The sequence below is a fragment of the Rhododendron vialii genome, chromosome 7a, assembly GCF_030253575.1.
Source record: "Rhododendron vialii isolate Sample 1 chromosome 7a, ASM3025357v1".
Taxonomy (NCBI): Eukaryota; Viridiplantae; Streptophyta; class Magnoliopsida; order Ericales; family Ericaceae; genus Rhododendron; species Rhododendron vialii.
The window spans coordinates 39,705,633-39,723,265 of record NC_080563.1 but is presented as its reverse complement, the minus strand read 5'-3'; the positions used below and the strand labels follow the sequence as shown (position 1 = coordinate 39,723,265).

The following is a 17,633-nucleotide window of genomic DNA, read 5'->3' as shown; positions in this document are numbered from 1 at the left end:
ATTTTTAACTCCAGCTAATTCAACTTTGTATGAACGAAAATGTTCTCAAAAACATTATTCGTGTAGGATGAATCATTCCTCTATTCCCCAATATATTCTTGATGATTGTATTGGAACTTTAAATTTCTTGACATGTAAAATGATCGCTTGTGAGTGGTGTCCCGCATAAGTCAATCCGTCCTATCGCTAGCTCTTACCCGTTCATTAGTATTCACTACTTTTGATCGTGTTCGTAATCTAGGGTTGCGTTCTCTGTGTTTTTATTGTCCGAGAATTACAGACATTGTCAGCTAGCTTATACGTAACTATTACACATATTCTCCGATCCCCTCCCTTTTTACGTACGTGTTGATTCATCTTCTTATTTTCCGTTCGATAACCGAACGACGTGGTGTTATACGTACGTGAAAATGGCATTTATAAGGTGAAAATGGCATTTACAAGGTGCCTGGGACTTGAAGTAATTCCCTGCTGTTAGATGATGAGCTGCTTTCAAATGTCAGTGAGATTTGCTTTCATGGTTCAGCGGACCATTGCTTTCAAATGTTAGTTTTTCCTTATTGAAGAGAAGACACGTTGGGTATTTTTAAGTGTGAAAAGTATAAAAATAAGAATCTTGATAAAAGTCCTCCACAAACAAAAAGACCATAAAATTGTCTTTCAAAAAATTAAAAAGACGATACATGTTGGGTATTTTTCTTTTTTTGTCTCCGTGATTTTTTTTTTTTTTTTTTAATACTTTTGGTCATAACTTATTACTTCTTACATTCCTCCTCGACAAGTATGATTTATCCGAAAAATATATTACCAACTTCGATCCATATATATTGGTATACTTTTTCTAAATTCTCGCATCGAGTTTTAAAAAGGTGTGGGCACGCGCCCCCGGAAATTTTATTCGTAAAATTGGGCGCGGCCCTTTTTGCTTGGAAAGAGCGCGGCGAAACGCCTCGATTCGGAGTCGCCACTCGGGTTTTAGCGGTAAGAGCACCCAAGGAACCGAACTCGAAAAACGTTTGCCACGTTTGTTTGATTTTGAAAAAGGCTTGTAGGCTGGTCCGTCGTCACCTTCGATATCTGAGGTTCGGGAGCCATGTTACGAAAGGGGAAGGGTTTTATGGCACCCCTCTCGCCCAATCCGGAGATCGGTCTCTACTCAGGCATTTTTATAAAGCGTTTGCACTTTTCTCTCATTTAATCATTTTTTTTTAGCCAGTTAGGGCGGGGGAATAGTTAATGGGAATTAAAATACTGTAACAAGTTGTGATTTATGGCAAAATGTATATGAATGGTTTGATTGCAATGCTAAATATAGATTGAGAACAAGCACTGAGTATCCCGAGCAAACTGCGGTACGCTGTCACTAGGTGACGTGAGCAGATTCTGCCAACATGCACTGGTCGAGCCACTGCATGGTGAAACAAACCTGCGCACGCCACATATAAACTGGCGTACTCCACTTTTTGGATCTCTCAGTCCTTGTTTGCAACCCTCTGGGCTCTGGAAAGGGACCAGCGCACACCCAGGGCAAACCACGCAGTTTAATATAGCAGAATATACACAGTCACAGGCAGAATGAATGGCTTTAGGCCATGAAAGAAAGCAGAACGCCCCAAGACAGTGTGGGACATAAGATAGGCCTAGCTTACGCTTCATGTGCAAGGGCCAGTCACTGGACCCATAGGACTACTGCCGTACGCCAGTGTATTACTGCCGTACGCCACTTGTCATTTGATTCCAGTGTTAGGCTTTGCATCATCTGGGTTCTGGAACATGACCAGAAGGATCCCAGAGGCCTTTACATGACAGAAATGAAAAAAAGATAGGATATTACCACTAAACAGTTCTAAAATAGGGAAAGCAGTAAACCAGTTATTAGCATGCCAGGGTGATCGACAGAAAGATAAAATAAGAGGAATGACGATCCATGATCCCCACGCCAGTTGTGCCCATACTTCCATTACTGGCGTACGGCATAGACGTACTGGCGTGCGCCATGTTTTATCTGATACGATTGTCACATTTTTGCCATTTCAAAGGCCAGGACTAGTATTGTTTACTAGCCTGGGCCCTGCTGGCTCCCCTCAGGGATCGAAAACAGAAAAGAACGTAAAGGTGGTATACCTTTTTGTATGGAGATTTGGAGGAGATATTGAGCTTATGGGTTGAAGATGGAGGCTGAGAAGATGGCTGTATGTCAGCAAGGTGTATGGAGATGGGTTGTTCTACTTTCTCTTTTAATGGAGGAAGAGAAATAAAGAGCAAGAAGAGAGGTGAAGAAAGCTTTGTGCTTCTTAATGAGGCCAACCCCTTGCAAATGAATGCAAGGGGGGTATTTATAGAGGGGGGAGTGACTGAGATCAGTCTGGTCTAAGGCCCTGTTTGGCTGTTTAAGGTAAGGTTGGAGCCTCCCATGCATTAAATGCATGGGACTTGCCTTGATGGGGGGTGTAGGAGAGAGGGGGAACGGGCCTGGCCGAAAGCGGTCATCAGGGACACTGTGGCCGACGTCAGGGTGGCACAAAAGTCCCGCCCAAGTGGCTGAATAAAGTTGATTTGACTGGGTTTGACTGGCGTGCGCCACTAATAACTGGCGTGCGCCAGTACAAGATGGGCCACTGGTCGATGACTGACACGTGGCAGGTGACCGGCGTACGCCTCCAGGACACTGGCGTATGCCAATTAGGTTTTGCTGGGGCTGTTTGGCTCTGGTTTGAAGGGTTTTGAAAGGTGTTTGAGAGAGATTCGGGACGCTCAAAGCTCGACCACACCTTTGTCCTTAAACTGTTTTCGACTAAAATCATCATTGGGGAAATATAAGATCGACAAATAACGTTATCTGGACAGTCCAGAATGGGGTGTCTACAAAAGGAATTATTAATTAGTCTGCTATGTCGGTTTTATAAATGTGTAATCTATACACCCTCCGTCCTTTTTTAAATGTCCTGCTTCGTAATTCCTACTTATTAAAAAGACATCATCATTATACTTTTCACATTAATTTTTTCTTCCACTTTCCCTACTTATCCATCATCATTACACTTTTATTCACTAACTTTTCAAAATGGAATCTACTTTTAGGGACAAAAATAAACAATGGACCAACTTTTACCCACTAACTTTACAAAATGGACACTTATTAATGGACAGTCCAAAATGAAATACCGGAGTTTAAATAAGAAACGATAGAGTATTATTCTTTCTTGGACTTCCTCTTCTATTTGGTCAACTAGAAACTTTCTTTTAACTTCTTGTAATGACTCCCAAACGACCAGCAGCGCTATAATATAGTAGTATACAATAACACTATCCACACAGATTTTTTGTGTCAGGTTCCTTGACCCGAAGAATCAAGTGATCCACACGTGAGCACTATAGAGATCTGTCGGTTGAAATTTAATTAGATTAATCGAAGTTCCAATAAAGGGGTGCACTACAGCCTACAAGAGTGTCATGTAGGGTTCGAGCCGTTTATTGTCGAGATTAAATCTAAACCACTGATAGCGGAAATGGAGAATGAGATTAGGATTTTAAGGAGGATGAATATAAAATAGGTTTGGAGAATGAGATTAGGCACCATTGAATAATAAACACGCGTTCACCAAGAACATGTTAAATTGTTTCAAGTTTTGACTTTGCCACTTGCTGCTTCTTTTTTTTATTACCATTGACAGTGATAATAAAAAGTGTTACTCCCTTCGTCCCATTTTTAATGTTCAGTATTTTATTTTGGGATGTCCCTTAATAAATATCCATTTTGTAAAGTTAGTAGATAAAAGTGGGTACATTTTTCATTTTGCCCCTAAAAGTATATTCTATTTTGAAAAGTTAGTAAGTAAAAGTATAATGATGATGTCTCTATAGAGGGTAAGTAGGGAAAGTGGAGGTAAAAGTTGATGTAAAAGGTATAATGATGATGTTTTCTTAATAAGTTGGAGTTACGAAGCGGGACACTTAAAAATGGACGGAGGGAGTATATATATTAATAAATAAAACCTACATCGCAATGAGGTAACATTTTATTTGTGCGTTGCTATTTGTAACCCTTTATTTTCTTCCATAACCCGTTAAAAAATTTCAATTATACTCGACAGTTAGTTACCGAAATTGAAATATATTTTCAGCATCCAATTACCGAAATATAATATTCTTTTCAACAGTTATTTACTGAAAATGTATGTTCAGCAGTTGTTTACCAAAAGTTCAACATATTTTCGACATGTAGTTACCGAAATATAATCTTATTTTCAATATCTATTTACCGAAATGTTATGTATGATTTTCAACAACCATTTACCGAAATGTAATAAGCTATGGGAGAAAATAAAGGGCTGCGAATAGCAGTGCCTTTTTATTTTGGCTGCTAGTACACTCTACTTTCAGCTTGTAAAACGACCACATGCATACCAAATGAAAAGGTGAAAGAAATAAAATAAAATAGATAACATATATTAAATGAAAGTAATTGAAAATTGTATTGGAATTGTTAATTTCACACCACTTTCTGCCTTGTTAAAGAAAACTACTCCTCCTTGGACAGCCCAGTGTACAACTGCCGTAAAAACATTGAAAACCATTGCAAAAACCCTTCCCCCTTCGACCATACCCTCAGATGGTAAAAGAATTTTCCAAACAGATGCAACTGATTGTTTTTGGGGGCACAGTCCTCCTTGACGAAAACTCATACCAGAAACGCAGAATTTGTGGTTACAAAAGTGATACATTTTCTCCGGCAGAGCTTTATTATCACTCCACTTACAAAGAAATTCTGGCACTGAAGCGCAGCATTGAAAAGTTTTGAGACTTAAAAGCCACGTACCCATTGATAAGATGAAACACACCTCTCATGGGCAGGTTCTCTTCTTGAAGGGTGATGTTACCAAATAAAAGATGGTTTTCTTAAGGTTGTCTGTCTCCATCTACTTGAAGCAAAGTAAGAATATGCAAAATTTACAAACATGAACAGATATAGTAGCAGAGGTTCAAATCCGACGATCTTCCTATAGACACTACGAATCCGGGCTTGAAATTAACTATGAAAACTATCCTTCATAAAAAAGTGAGCGTTGTCACCAATAAGGAAGCGGGTAATATTCACCCACTTCCAAGGTGAGTGAACTAAACCGGACTCCATAATTATGAGTCCGATTAGTACTTGTGTAGACGTTAAAAGATTTTGTGAATTGTTGGTGGACTGATTTTATTATGGCTACCGTAAATATAGGAGTAAGACTTACACGGAGAAATTATGAGGAATAACACATCTTCGACTATTTTTTTTCTTCAAACATTATATCCGACATGAGAGAGGGAGACAAGAAATTTACCTGTCTTTCATTTACATATTTTTGCATCATGTCATTCATAGAGGTACACATAGGACTTCGGGTTGGTGCTGTTCAGTGAGGTGCACAGCACCGTGCTACACACCTCCGAGCCGTCGGATCGTGCATCAACGGCTCGGATCTCATCTCAGCAACCAACGATCGAGAGCCGTTCATTGCCGAGATGAGATCCGAGACGTCGGATGCACGATCCGACGGCTCGGAGGTGCGCAGCATGGTCACACCACTGCACAACACCATCCCCCAATTGGCACACATATCGCGTGTGCTCGACCTCTAGTATATATTAATAAAATGAAACCAATCGACAAGTTCTCAAAATCAGAGAACATCATAAATCATGTTATAAACAAGATTCTGTATGAAATTATAAACAAGATTAAGAATATTGCAAAAGGTTTTTAAGATTGCAAGCCAACATCGTGCGAATGAAAGCACGAATACATATAGGATAACTAAAATAGTACTACTACAATTGAGACGTTAACCAATACTATATTTTCAACCAATACTATATTTTCAAAGGCAAAATTATGAAGTACTGATACTATGAATTGAAAATACCTATACGCGGACTTAAATAATCTGCTTGTTTCCTCTTAAGCACTGTGTTATCAAATCTTGTGAAGCCAGCCCACACGGGACTTCATCCGGGCTTTAAATGAGCCCGCTTCTAAAAGATGGTCGCAAGTATAAATAAGATGCGTGTAAGCTGCTCTGAACACCGAAGTTATAAAAAAATTCAAATGCTGTAAATTTGATGTTTAAGTTGGCAAAAATCTGAAACAAGGCAAGACACTGACACAAGAAGTTAAAAAATAGTTCTACTTTTATTAATTCTCTGTCAATGTCTTTTATTAATTCTCTGTCAATGTACAAAAAAGACTAGATCTACAAAAAAGGTATACAGGTATAAGAATCAAAACTTCCCTCACTGCTATCTATATATCTGAACTTTTCTATATCCCTATTGTGAAGAGGCCAGACTTCTTCACTCTAAAAAATCAGTCACAAATTCCCAATAAAATTCAGGATCTGTACTTTCTAACAAGGGAAAAACCCTGTCAACCTAATATGTTCAAGGGTATTCGTAAGGCCATATTTGAGGATTGCTTGTTTACCGGCTCTGTATCCGTTTCCATACACAAGAGATGTATCCGATTCAATCTGGTGCTTGAAGAAATCCCCAAGTTTCCTCTCAAGTGGAGATCTTGACCCATCTAATGACGAGGAGGAGGAGGTTGAAGCAGCATTGCTACCGGACATGGACAGAATCTGGGAGTCTAACCACATGTGAGCAAGAACTTGACAAATACCCTCTTCAACATCTTGATTTAAGGTTCGGTATCCTTTTCAAACAAATGAGAATCGTGTCAGCACTTCCAGCAAATAAAGTGACAGAAAAGCATCGTGACATTGGAAATCTTGTATTTATAATGCAAAACTCGAGAACCAGGTTTTTAAAATGAAGACATTACAAGGATCACGAAAGTTAAATGCTTTGTATGGAATTGTTTTCAATTTCTTTCATGAAAAGGAATGAAAGTTTGAGAAAAAACACAGTTTTCATTGGGTTTTTATTTGTGTGAAAGAAGTGTTGGAAACGACAGAACATCTTTTTGGTGTTTATGTGGAATGACACCGTGCATAGTAATGGGTGACGGAGTAGGGAAGCACCTTTAATTCGAAGCCATGCGTGCATCATCTCATGAGCCAATATTGATCCAGTCAGCAACCTGGATACGAAGTGTTGAGTCATTGAACACACATCTCAGGGGAGAAGCGTAGCAGTAAAGATAATACACTCAAAATCCAACAATGTCATTTCCATAATATTTCAGTATCGATGGGACTGAGATTATCTTCCCTTCTCATTCGTTTGTGTAGTTCTAGATCCATAAAATGGCATCTTCAAGGAATGAGGTATTTTCCCTTTGCCTTTCTTCTTATAATATCACCGTCCTCGTGATTACAGACTACTAATTTGAAGTAAACCAAAATGCTAAATCTCAGTTCAACTGAGCATCCAATTTTAGAACATGAATTTATTCCATATGATGACAGACACGTACAAATATGTAATTCCTTGGATGCTACGTGATTAGTTATGGAGCAGCGTATATTCTCCCGTTCATGTCCTTTTGTAAAGAACTGATTAGTTGCTTATCGCATAAGCCCTTCCTCTGGCAAAAACGTAAAAGCAGAGAGAGAGAGAGATTACCTAGGAAGGCCATACAAAATTAGAATCGCAGTCACCTCACAACGACGGGTAAGTTTATATGGCTCTGTTCTCATGCCCATAGCTCGTTTCCCTCCACGCCTTAATATCTGATCATTTCAAGGAAAATAATACCCAAACAGTAAGCCACTAATCATTTAGCTAAAGAATTCGAAAGCAAAAGAAAGAAACAGAAATGACATTAAAGATGGAAAAAACACTTACAGTGCTGACAGTTTGTTCTTCCGAAAGGCAGAGCCCTCTGGTCTCGGGCATGTGGTGATGACCCTGGCCATGAGAAAGAAGTATTAGCTCTTCTTCCCTTCCAGAGACAATCATCAAAAGGATATCGAGCAAACGCTACACTACTAGAGTGAGCATCTCCAACTGAAAGTCTAAAATATGGAGACTCAAAATATCATTTCTGGTCCAACAAATGTATTTAGAAAATTTCACTATTCATCCCATCTCCAGCCATAAATCTCCATTCCTATCTCACTTCTCAAAAGACCATTTGCCACCCTTACCAACCAAAATTCACATTCTTTCAAATTTCAACTTCACAAATTTTCCTCAAAAATTGCGAACTATAAGTTTTTCAAGTTGAAATGTCGAATTAAATTATTTAATGTTAGTCTAATTGTCTCATTTGAAAGGTATGGTCGAAATCTTTTTAATCACACCAGCTTTATCGAACTTGAATTTCTCATCTTATCTCGATTTGATCAAAAAGGGATAGTTGAAAAAAGGAGACAAGTATCCCATTTTGGGTTGAGTCTCCATATTTGGAGACACAACTCAGTTGTTGAGCTCTAAAATGGAGCGTAGTTGGAGCAATTTGGGTCTCCACTTTGAAAATTTAGAGCATTACTAAAACAGATCAGCCTTACCCTCTTCTCCCCATCCATGGCTACATTGAGTGCTTGCCTCTCTACCAAGAGCAATGGAACCTGCTGCTCCACTCTCATGTTCAACCCTTCATAAAAAACTTGGATGTCAAGATAAAGGGGTTGACACTCATTAGTATCCATGATAGCAGAATCCAGACACTCAAGGCACAGCTTGCGACCATCGTCAAGGGCAGGATATTGTGTATCCCTTGGCTGCAAAGGGTTAGCAAAGATCAACAAAATCAACATTTCATCAGGATACATGCACAAATCGAATTAACTTCAAACCACAAAGGGTGTGTTTGGTTGTTGGGAATGGGATCTAGGAACTGGCCTCCAAAGTTGAGTACGAGATGTCAACAATAATCGGGAAATACTTTTGTGTTCATTTTGTCGACATCTCCACGATGCCATCCTTAGTAGAAGTTTAAACACAACATGGACATATTACTTTGGCACCTTCATAGCAATTTAAACACAAAAGAAGCATATTATGGTTTGTACACGTAATTTTTACCCTTGGGTGACTTACCTTATTGATTACTCCCTCCTCCCTTGTTCATCCATTTCTACTATTCCAGACATCTCAAAAAATTGATATTCCTGATTAATTCTTCGAGATAATTATGAAAACATTGCTTAAAGAACTAATTGAGATCCTTTGATTAGTGAAAATAGTTTTAGAAAATTTCAATGAATTGTTAGTTGGCCCAATTAAATGGCATGACTGGCAGAAACGGCAGAAACAAATTAGGATGGATGAGTGGTTTATTTAGTCTGCAAATGCATCACTTTATATTATCATCAGCTAACTTCTAGACTTGCACATTCTGACAGGAAGGGGAATGAGAATAACACCTCTTCCTAACAACATAACCACCATCTAAAGACATTTCATACCAAGAAGGAATGAATATTCGATCTCAATACCAAAAAGAAATAGCGGTAATGCCCATCAACCAAATACAACCAAAATAGTTGCTATTCCAATATTATTTGATTCAAACTGACCTCCAAACGCTCACAGCTACAGCACCTAGGAGTCCCATCACGCTCATGAGAGGGGCAGTATTTCTGGACCCAGAAAGGATGTGACTTATATTCAATAAGACCGGCAGCGTTTGTTGGAATCTGGAAAGAGACAACATATTTGATCACTTCCAAATGCCGGAAAAGAATGGTCAAATAAAACATGAAAGGAAGCAGACTACCAATCTAATTTCTCAAGTTTTACAAGCTGACATTATAGAAAACCTAATCTACATTATACCTAGTTTTCAAGGTGCCAATGCAACAACGGTGTGCCTTACGGTGGTGGAAAATTCGTCTACTTAAACAGGGCCTCCCCAGAGTTCTATAGTCTGCGGAAGCTCTCCTACATTCCTGAACACTATCATATGTGATCCCTAAAGTAAATAATTTAATTTTTACTTATGCTCAACATAATTCAGAGACTTATAGTACGGGTGATTTATTGATTGATTCAAGCTTCCAGTTACTCTTGTCCCATTTTAAAAGGGGCACCAAGCAAAAGTATAAAACAAATCCTGCTGTTTTCTTGTCCCCAAGTAAATTTTTATCTTTATAATCAAGCCAATAATTAGATTTTGTGAGCATCACCTTAATAGTTGCCACCGAACAATGTAATAAATCAGGTGTAAAACCACACAATAGGATAAGTAACACGTATAATTTTCATCCAGTCTCCTATCTTTCCAAAATTAGTTGCTCGGTTCATGTTTCCCAATTTTCTATCACATGCATGAAGTACTATTCATCGAAACCAAGTGCCCCATTAAACAAGCAGGAATGGAAGCAGGGCAGAGTACCCAAACCAAAAATAGAGAGGGCGGGAGTTCTTACAAGAACGTGTGTTTACACACAATTATATCAACAATTAAGGAATTTCTAAGTTTTCATGAACAAGTTCTACTGGAGAACTGAATGTCACATGTGTCAAGTACATAAGATAAATGGCACAAACAGAAAACCCAAACATGTAACATAAAAGGAAAGGGAATATATTAATTACTTGCACGTTGTCACTATTTAAGTACTCGCAATTGGCAAAGCGTGAGCTTTTTCATAACTACAGGCGCAGCAGTTTACAGCCACTTGAAAACTAGATATTCACAAAACCTTGGATTTGTCCCAAATATGCAAGCTGCTCAAAGAATGTAACCTTTGGCTGATCTCACCATCTATTTGCAAATTCGCGAACTAGAGCATGAACCGCCAGGCTGCCACCCTATGATGTTTACTAAGGATGGGCACATAGATTAGAACTACAAACCACCATGCCCAAGCACTAATTCTTTGGCACTAAAAGATTTTTAGATTCCAGTAGTAGAACCCACCAACATATGCTCCAGCTAAATAAAATGATCCCTCAGCATTTACTTTTTACGAGAAGACAACACTATAACCACTAAGTCATCAACCCTGCAGTATGATACTGTCCGTATAAAGATAATTCACCTTTCCAATTTGGGATGTTCCAAATTCTTAGTCCTCTTTGAAAATTCGAAGGATCAAAATTTAACTAACCCAAACATAGTGCTAAAAATGTATCCAAATATGATATAAAGCGGTAAAATTGGAAATGAGTACTGTTAATTCAATGTTGAAAGCCCTTATTGCATGTCTCCTTGAAAAGTTGGAATTCCCCCAAGGGACCCACATTAAGGGATGGAGGGAGTATGAAATATCATTGTGTTTCCAATAGCAACAGAATTATATTGTGCAAGGTAGAGTTAACATTTTCTTTTACTTACAAATTGTTGGCAAACCTCACATTTTGGGTGATGGTGCTCCTTGTAGCAAGACTGGTGATAAGCAAGACCCCCAGACATAGAAAACTACGGAAAAACAACAAAACGGAAAAAACTCAGCTCTATCCACCATTGCTATTATAATCCCATACCAGTAAATTAGAAGTAGAAGTAACACATCGCACTGGTACCAGATAAGAATCAGACAAGACCTACAATGTTTTAGCTACTTATTCAGAGTAGGTCTTGTACCTCAAGATCACGTATTGGTTCGTTGCAGGCACGGCATCTGAAACATTCTGGATGCCAGAACGCACCCATACAATTCAAAGGTCTTCCATAACCAATCTCTGTGTTACAACCAGCGCATATCCTAACAAAAGAGATGAAAAAAGTGGTGATTATGCTGCTTCTCTACATTTAAGAAGGATCCTGAATTTGACTTGTTGTGCCTCTAATACAGTAACGGGTGTTTACATCAAGTACAATCGATTTGCAGACAAAACTCATATATATGATGAATTAATGAAAGAGAACCTTTTTCCAGGTTCATGGACTCAGGAATTAGAGTCCGACCCAACACAAAACTGAAGACAGTGGTTGTCATTCTTAGACACATTATAACCTAAGGTGTTTCAACTGAATAACATTGGCAAGGAATCACAATTTTTCCATTGTGCTTCCAAATGGTAGAAACCTAAATGTTACTGAAAAAGTTAATTCCAAAAGCCTCTCCATGAGCAGGGTATTGGGAGAGCTTGCATACGACACCACATATTGTAACTATCGCTATCTAACACGGGAAACCAATTGGTTTAGTCAACTACATTTTATCTTTTCCATCTCCAACAGTTCATTTCACTTATCTTTCCTACTAAATAACTCCACAAGTTAACATCATGTAACCACTATCATGCAAACCCTAATGAATCAAATGTTGCTAATTGTTGAGAATAGAATCTTTGATTCAAACTGACTCGCACGATACTGGTTAAATAAAAACCTCCCACAGATTACCCTCAATTGTTGGCAATGACCATAATATGCCAATCTTGTTGATGCATCTTTATGGGAGCATACAAATAGTTTCAAAAGTGAAAGGTTTCTGATGTATTGATGTAAAGGCAAAAACAACAGGTTTAGAAGCAAAAAGTACTAGAGATCTAATAAGATCAATCAAACTATAGGTGATGAATTCCAATGCTTAGGGATAACAAAGAAAGGGAAAACGAGGACAACAATAATAAAACAAAAGCAATACGCCATACAATATGATACTTCTGTTTTTAGATAAAAGGAATAAGACACTAAAACACAGACGTGATTAAAACAAATTGGCAGCAGAATTGCGAGGCAAAGTACATTTTCCATACAGGACTCTCATACCTGAACCCTGTTGAGTACGGGGAAGGTATGGATCGATGTAGGTTTCCATTTCCATAACGGGTTGGAGATGCAACATTCCAGCTATCTTGTATAGCTTTGGCAAGTTGTTCGTCCTCTTTCAATTGGGATTCATTATCTGGTCACATATAAAAGGGCTTTTTATGCCAATTTATGGAAAGCTATACATTGAGGTACAAAAAACCAGAAGAGAGATTCAATAAAACCAGAAGTGATATTCAAAGCACAGAGCTGAGAAAACTTATTGCTGCATTTTATAGATGTTAAATTACACTGCATGAATCAAGAATCTGATAGGTGACAGAACTCAGTAAGGGGCATCACAAGTAGCATTTGTGATTGCTAAAGAGTTTTCCCTGTCCAATATCATGGATAGGTATGTGACATGTCATGGGAGTGCATGATGCTCAAAGAAGAAGATTAATCTCAGAAACAGAGCAAAGCAGAGAGAGAGAGCACAAAAGCCATGGGACGAAGGGAGTATCAGATGTTTAAGGAGTATCATGAAATAGTGTTCACAGAAATTTGTGGGTATAACCAAGGAGAAGTCACTCACCAATGACGGTTCTCCTTTTATGATCGTCTTCTGAAAGGGACAGAGCAATAGCATGATCTATATCTTCAATCTCAGACCACTCATCCTACAGCAACAGAGAAAAAGTAAGAAAAGACCTGAACAAAAAAGAAATCTAGTTGAGAGAATAAATGTTTCCACAGTTCCACCATATACCAGGGACATAGAGGCCAAAAGATACTGAAGAAAAGCATGATTAAGGTTACCTCCCCAGCATATCAAGGAACTTGAGGTTAGGAGTCGTGCAACTTTATAAAAGCACATAGAAGAAAGACAAGAAACAGATGCAAGGAGGAACGGCCAAATTACCCTGGAAGTCAAAGGTTCATTCCCTACTGTCTGTTCTCCCTGTCTGCCATTTCGGTGATGTTGCCTTTCTGGTTCTTTATGGCTTGAGCCCCCGACTGTCTGTTCTCCCTGTCTGCCATTTCGGTGATGTTGCCTTTCTGAAACTTTAGGCCTTGAGCCCTTGAAAATTTTGTTAAGCCATCCCATCATGCAAACTGTTATTTGTGCATGATCAAGGAAGCTTTTACCTGCACAAAATCATTCATTCAAGCAAAAGAAGATATGTATACCTTGAAAGGATGATATAGAAGCTTGAGATCTTTTCTAATTTTGTAAACATAAAAGATCCTGATAATCTCAGTAGCATACATAAAGCAGAAACGGTTCATATGAAGCAATTATTTATAATCAATGAGCTCTTCTTATTCATTTTTCTCCTTATACAGTGAATAATGAAGAACTACGCAAAAGTTATGAGAATGAATGGTCCAAAATAGGTATTCAAAAGAAAAGAGACTGAAAATTCATTTTTGTAAAAACAGGAACTCTCTAACACACCCTTTGGAACCAGTGCCACAAAAGAAAAGGTGACTTTTCCAACAAGTAGAAAAGTATTACATTGTCGACCAAATTGATGCACAAGTCAGTGCAAATCAGTAGAACTACATATCAAAGCCTATAAAATCTAAAAGATGCAGACTGTAACTGTGAAGCGAAGTCCCACATCGGTTGGGTACCAAAATAATATAAAGTATATAAGCATGAGGGCACCCTCACTTCAATACTAGCTTTTAGGGTTGAGTTCTACCCAGAACCGTGTAACATGGTATCGGAGCTCTGGTTGTGTGAGGTCTTGGTTCAGGTCTCTCCGTCTGCATTTGTTCCCCGGTTGCATTCTACTTCTCCCCTTCGTATTTTGTTCGGCTCGATCTATGAAAATTTGCATCTCCACATGCAAGACAGGGTTGCACGTGAGGGTGTTAGATAGCTTGATATACATTGTTAGGCCCATTTTCTAATAGCTTAAGCGTTTGGGAGAGTTGGTAATGTAACACAGTATCAGAGCTAGGTACCAGAGATGGGTAGGATGCGTGTCTCTGGCCTAAAAGCGGCAGGTGCTGTGCTGCCGAGTGAGCATGCTACGCGTGAGGGAATGAAGCAAAGCCCCACATCGCCCCAAAGTAATATGAAGTATTTAAGCGTGAAGGCATCCTCCGTTCAATAGCTAGCTTTTGGGGATGAGTTCAACCCAAGACCGTGTAACAGTAACCTCCCAAATTCTGAAGTTGCAGCTCTGATGATATAGTCCATCTCTATAAACTATCAGGTTCAAGAACTAAAACAAAAGGCAAAATTTCAGAAGGCCTCAATCCTTTAAAATTGGTTTCCCACCAATATTAGAATAAAACAATTCGGTATCAGGAATACTGGATGTATTACCATTGATTGTATGCAGATTACACCCGAATATTCAACAAAATGCATATGCATAAATCATTTCGAACAACTGGGCATCCAAATCCAATGGAGACCAACAAAATTATATTCATTGAATCAGCAAATAAAACAACAAAATATGAAACAAAATCCACCCAATCTATGCGCACAATCATAATGCCCGTGGCCTAGATATCTAGTTCCAACTGAAAACCACAAACTTGATCATGTCTATCTCCGATGCTAATATAAGTATGCCCAACCCGTGGCCTAGATATCTAGTTCCAACTGAAAACCTCAAACTTGATCATGTCTATCTCCGATGCTAATATAAGTATGCCCAGAAGAAGGAAAAAACCTTTTGAAAATAAGGAAAGAAAGAAGATTTTCAGCTCAGTATGCCTAAACATCAACGAAATTTTGAAAATTAACCTGTTGATAAAGATGTAAATTAAGACCTAAAGAAACAATTCAATTGGCGGATTGACTCACCTAAAACATATTCAAGAATCAGCAGAAATGGTGGAAGCTGAAAACCCCCAGATCACATAAGTACCCAAAACAAGTTTTCTCAGCCGTACCCTTCACTTCTTTCAATCCCAACAATGGTCTACCAAACCAGGAACCGTTCAAAATTGAAAACCCAGATCAGGTAAGTACCCAAATCAGCCCAAGAGAAGTTTTCTCAGCCGTACCCTTTACTTGTTTCAATCCAAACAAGGATTCACCAAACCAAGAACCGTTCCAAATTGAGAAAGGAGACTGAATAAACTGATTGATTGTCTCTATGACGGGAAAAAAACATGTAAACAATAGGAAAGAACACAAACGTTGAGAAACTGCAAGTGCAATTGGAATTGGACGCTGGTTGTTTAAAGTCAAAGGAATAGAAAAAGTGGGAATCGGGACGGGGGGTTAACCCCAAAGGGTTTGACAATGGGCATCAAACCGAGTTTTTTGGTGGGTGTGAATGGAGGAGTATTTTTGGAAAGTTATGAGGGCGTGTGGGCCTTTTGCGGTTTCCACAAAAACGCTTCTGGAATTCTCCTGTAGAGAGAGAGGCTGAAGAAGGATTCTTTGATTAGAGAATTATAGTTGATGACTAATCTGCGTCGCGTTGTCCTCTGCTGTTATAGTCCACGACTGTATCTTTGGGAAAATTATTGAGTGATCTCAGAGCACCATCAAGTAGTGCCCCAGCACATATTAATACCATACATTTTTGTGAAGTTTGTCACTAAGTGCAATGGACTGCACATAAAGAATACAGCATCCGTCTTGATTTGGTTGTCTTTTTTTTCCCACTATTTTAGACCTCCTACGAAATTGTCTAATATGTTTTAATTTATAATTTTTTTATATGTAATATAAATCTTATTTGATAGATTTCAATTCGTTTTACAATACTCTCTCCGTCCTTTTTTAAGTGTCCTGTTTCGTAACTCCAACTTATTAAAAAGATATCATTATTATACATTTCACATTAATTTTTTCCTCCATTTTTCCTACTTACCTATCATCATTACACTTTTACTCACTAATTTTTCAAAATGAAATATACTTTTAGGGACAAAATAGACAATACATCAACTTTTACCCACTAACTTTACAAAATGGACACTTATTAAGGGACAACCCAAAAATAGGATACTGGACTCTAAATAAGGGACGGATGGAGTATGTTGCTTTTGAAATTGTATAAAAATTATAGATTATGAGACATATAAATTTTTTGAAGAGGATGAATGCATAAATTAGACAAAACAAATTGAAACAGAAAAAGTATATATGTTTAGACAGTCCGGATCCAATGAGGGATCCCTCACGGCCTTATGGTGCGGGACTCCCCTTTCCTGATCGAATTGCGACGATCCAAACCGCTCAAAGTGTGCAGAACGTGATTTTAAGGGTACCCGCGAGAAATCAACAAAAAAAAATGATTGGGAAGGGCTTGATCCGAACAGTTTTTTACTGAACCGTTCAATTAAAAACTGTTCGGATCAAGCCCTTCCCTATTATTTTTTTTGCTGATTTCTCGCGAGTACCCTTAAAATCACATTCTGATCACTTTGAGCGGCTTGGATCGTCACAATTAGATCGGAAAAGGAAGTCCCGCACGGTAGCACCGTGAGAGATCCCTCATTGGATCCGAACTGTATGTTTAGATGTGTGGGATATCACGTAACGATATTTCAAGACTACTGAACTCATATTTTAGGGAAAGGAAATGGATCCTCCGGATGGTTGTTAATTGCAATTATCTCATGAATGCGACGGGGTCACACAAAAGCATTTTACTCCAATAAGGAGTTGTTCGGTTGGGGAAATAAATGGAAGAGAAAGAATAATGATTAAGATGCTGTAATATGATAAACATAAGGAAAAATAATATTTTTTTGCTTAAGGCTCTCTATTTTGATATTTTCTCTATCTGTTCAAACCAAACAGGAGAATGTAACTGTTCTCACAAACTCTAATTCACATTTAGAGGTGATAGAGGTACAGCAAAAGTTATACAAACAAATTGCACAGATCTATTTTGGACTTGTTTCGGATCCTACAAAAATGATCGAAGTCGCTCATTTTATTCAAAATCAATTTTTTAGTGCCCCTATAAAAAATCATCTCAATCCGATATCGGTAAAGGTGTTTACAAATCATCCAACTTTGCTTCAGAATTTAAGCCAAATTCTGAAGCAAAGTTGG

General features: G+C 38.3%; 2 protein-coding genes across 4 annotated transcripts in view; both read right to left on the bottom strand.

Annotated features, from left to right (window-relative positions):
- LOC131332499 (pathogenesis-related thaumatin-like protein 3.5) overlaps window positions 1-17,633 on the bottom strand; it is a 117,023-nt gene that overhangs the window by 61,869 nt on the left and 37,521 nt on the right. The window lies entirely within an intron of this gene.
- LOC131332495 (protein DA1-like) lies at window positions 6,160-16,026 on the bottom strand. 2 transcript variants are annotated; one of them, XM_058366767.1, is made up of 12 exons: window positions 15,420-16,026; window positions 13,512-13,738; window positions 13,185-13,269; window positions 12,611-12,746; window positions 11,477-11,597; window positions 11,228-11,311; window positions 9,465-9,584; window positions 8,454-8,666; window positions 7,789-7,851; window positions 7,567-7,673; window positions 7,023-7,081; window positions 6,160-6,694 (listed from the first exon to the last, which is right to left on the bottom strand). In XM_058366767.1, the coding sequence occupies exons 2-12, from the start codon at window positions 13,698-13,700 to the stop codon at window positions 6,390-6,392; spliced, it is 1,482 nt and encodes a 493-aa protein (XP_058222750.1). In that variant the 5' UTR covers window positions 13,701-13,738; window positions 15,420-16,026; the 3' UTR covers window positions 6,160-6,389. The 2 variants fall into 2 exon arrangements, with proteins under 2 accessions (XP_058222750.1, XP_058222751.1); XM_058366768.1 differs by lacking the exon at window positions 11,228-11,311 and having other exon boundaries at window positions 15,420-15,999.

Bases quoted from the DNA above. Each gene is read 5' to 3' on its own strand.
- LOC131332495 (XM_058366767.1), bottom strand. From the start codon at position 13,700: ATGATGGGATGGCTTAACAAAATTTTCAAGGGCTCAAGGCCTAAAGTT. The intron at 13,270-13,511 runs GTAATTTGGCCG...CTGTTGCTGTAG, and splicing joins ATGAACCTTTGACTTCCAGG to GATGAGTGGTCTGAGATTGA. The intron at 7,674-7,788 runs GTAAGTGTTTTT...TGAAATGATCAG, and splicing joins AAGAACAAACTGTCAGCACT to ATATTAAGGCGTGGAGGGAA.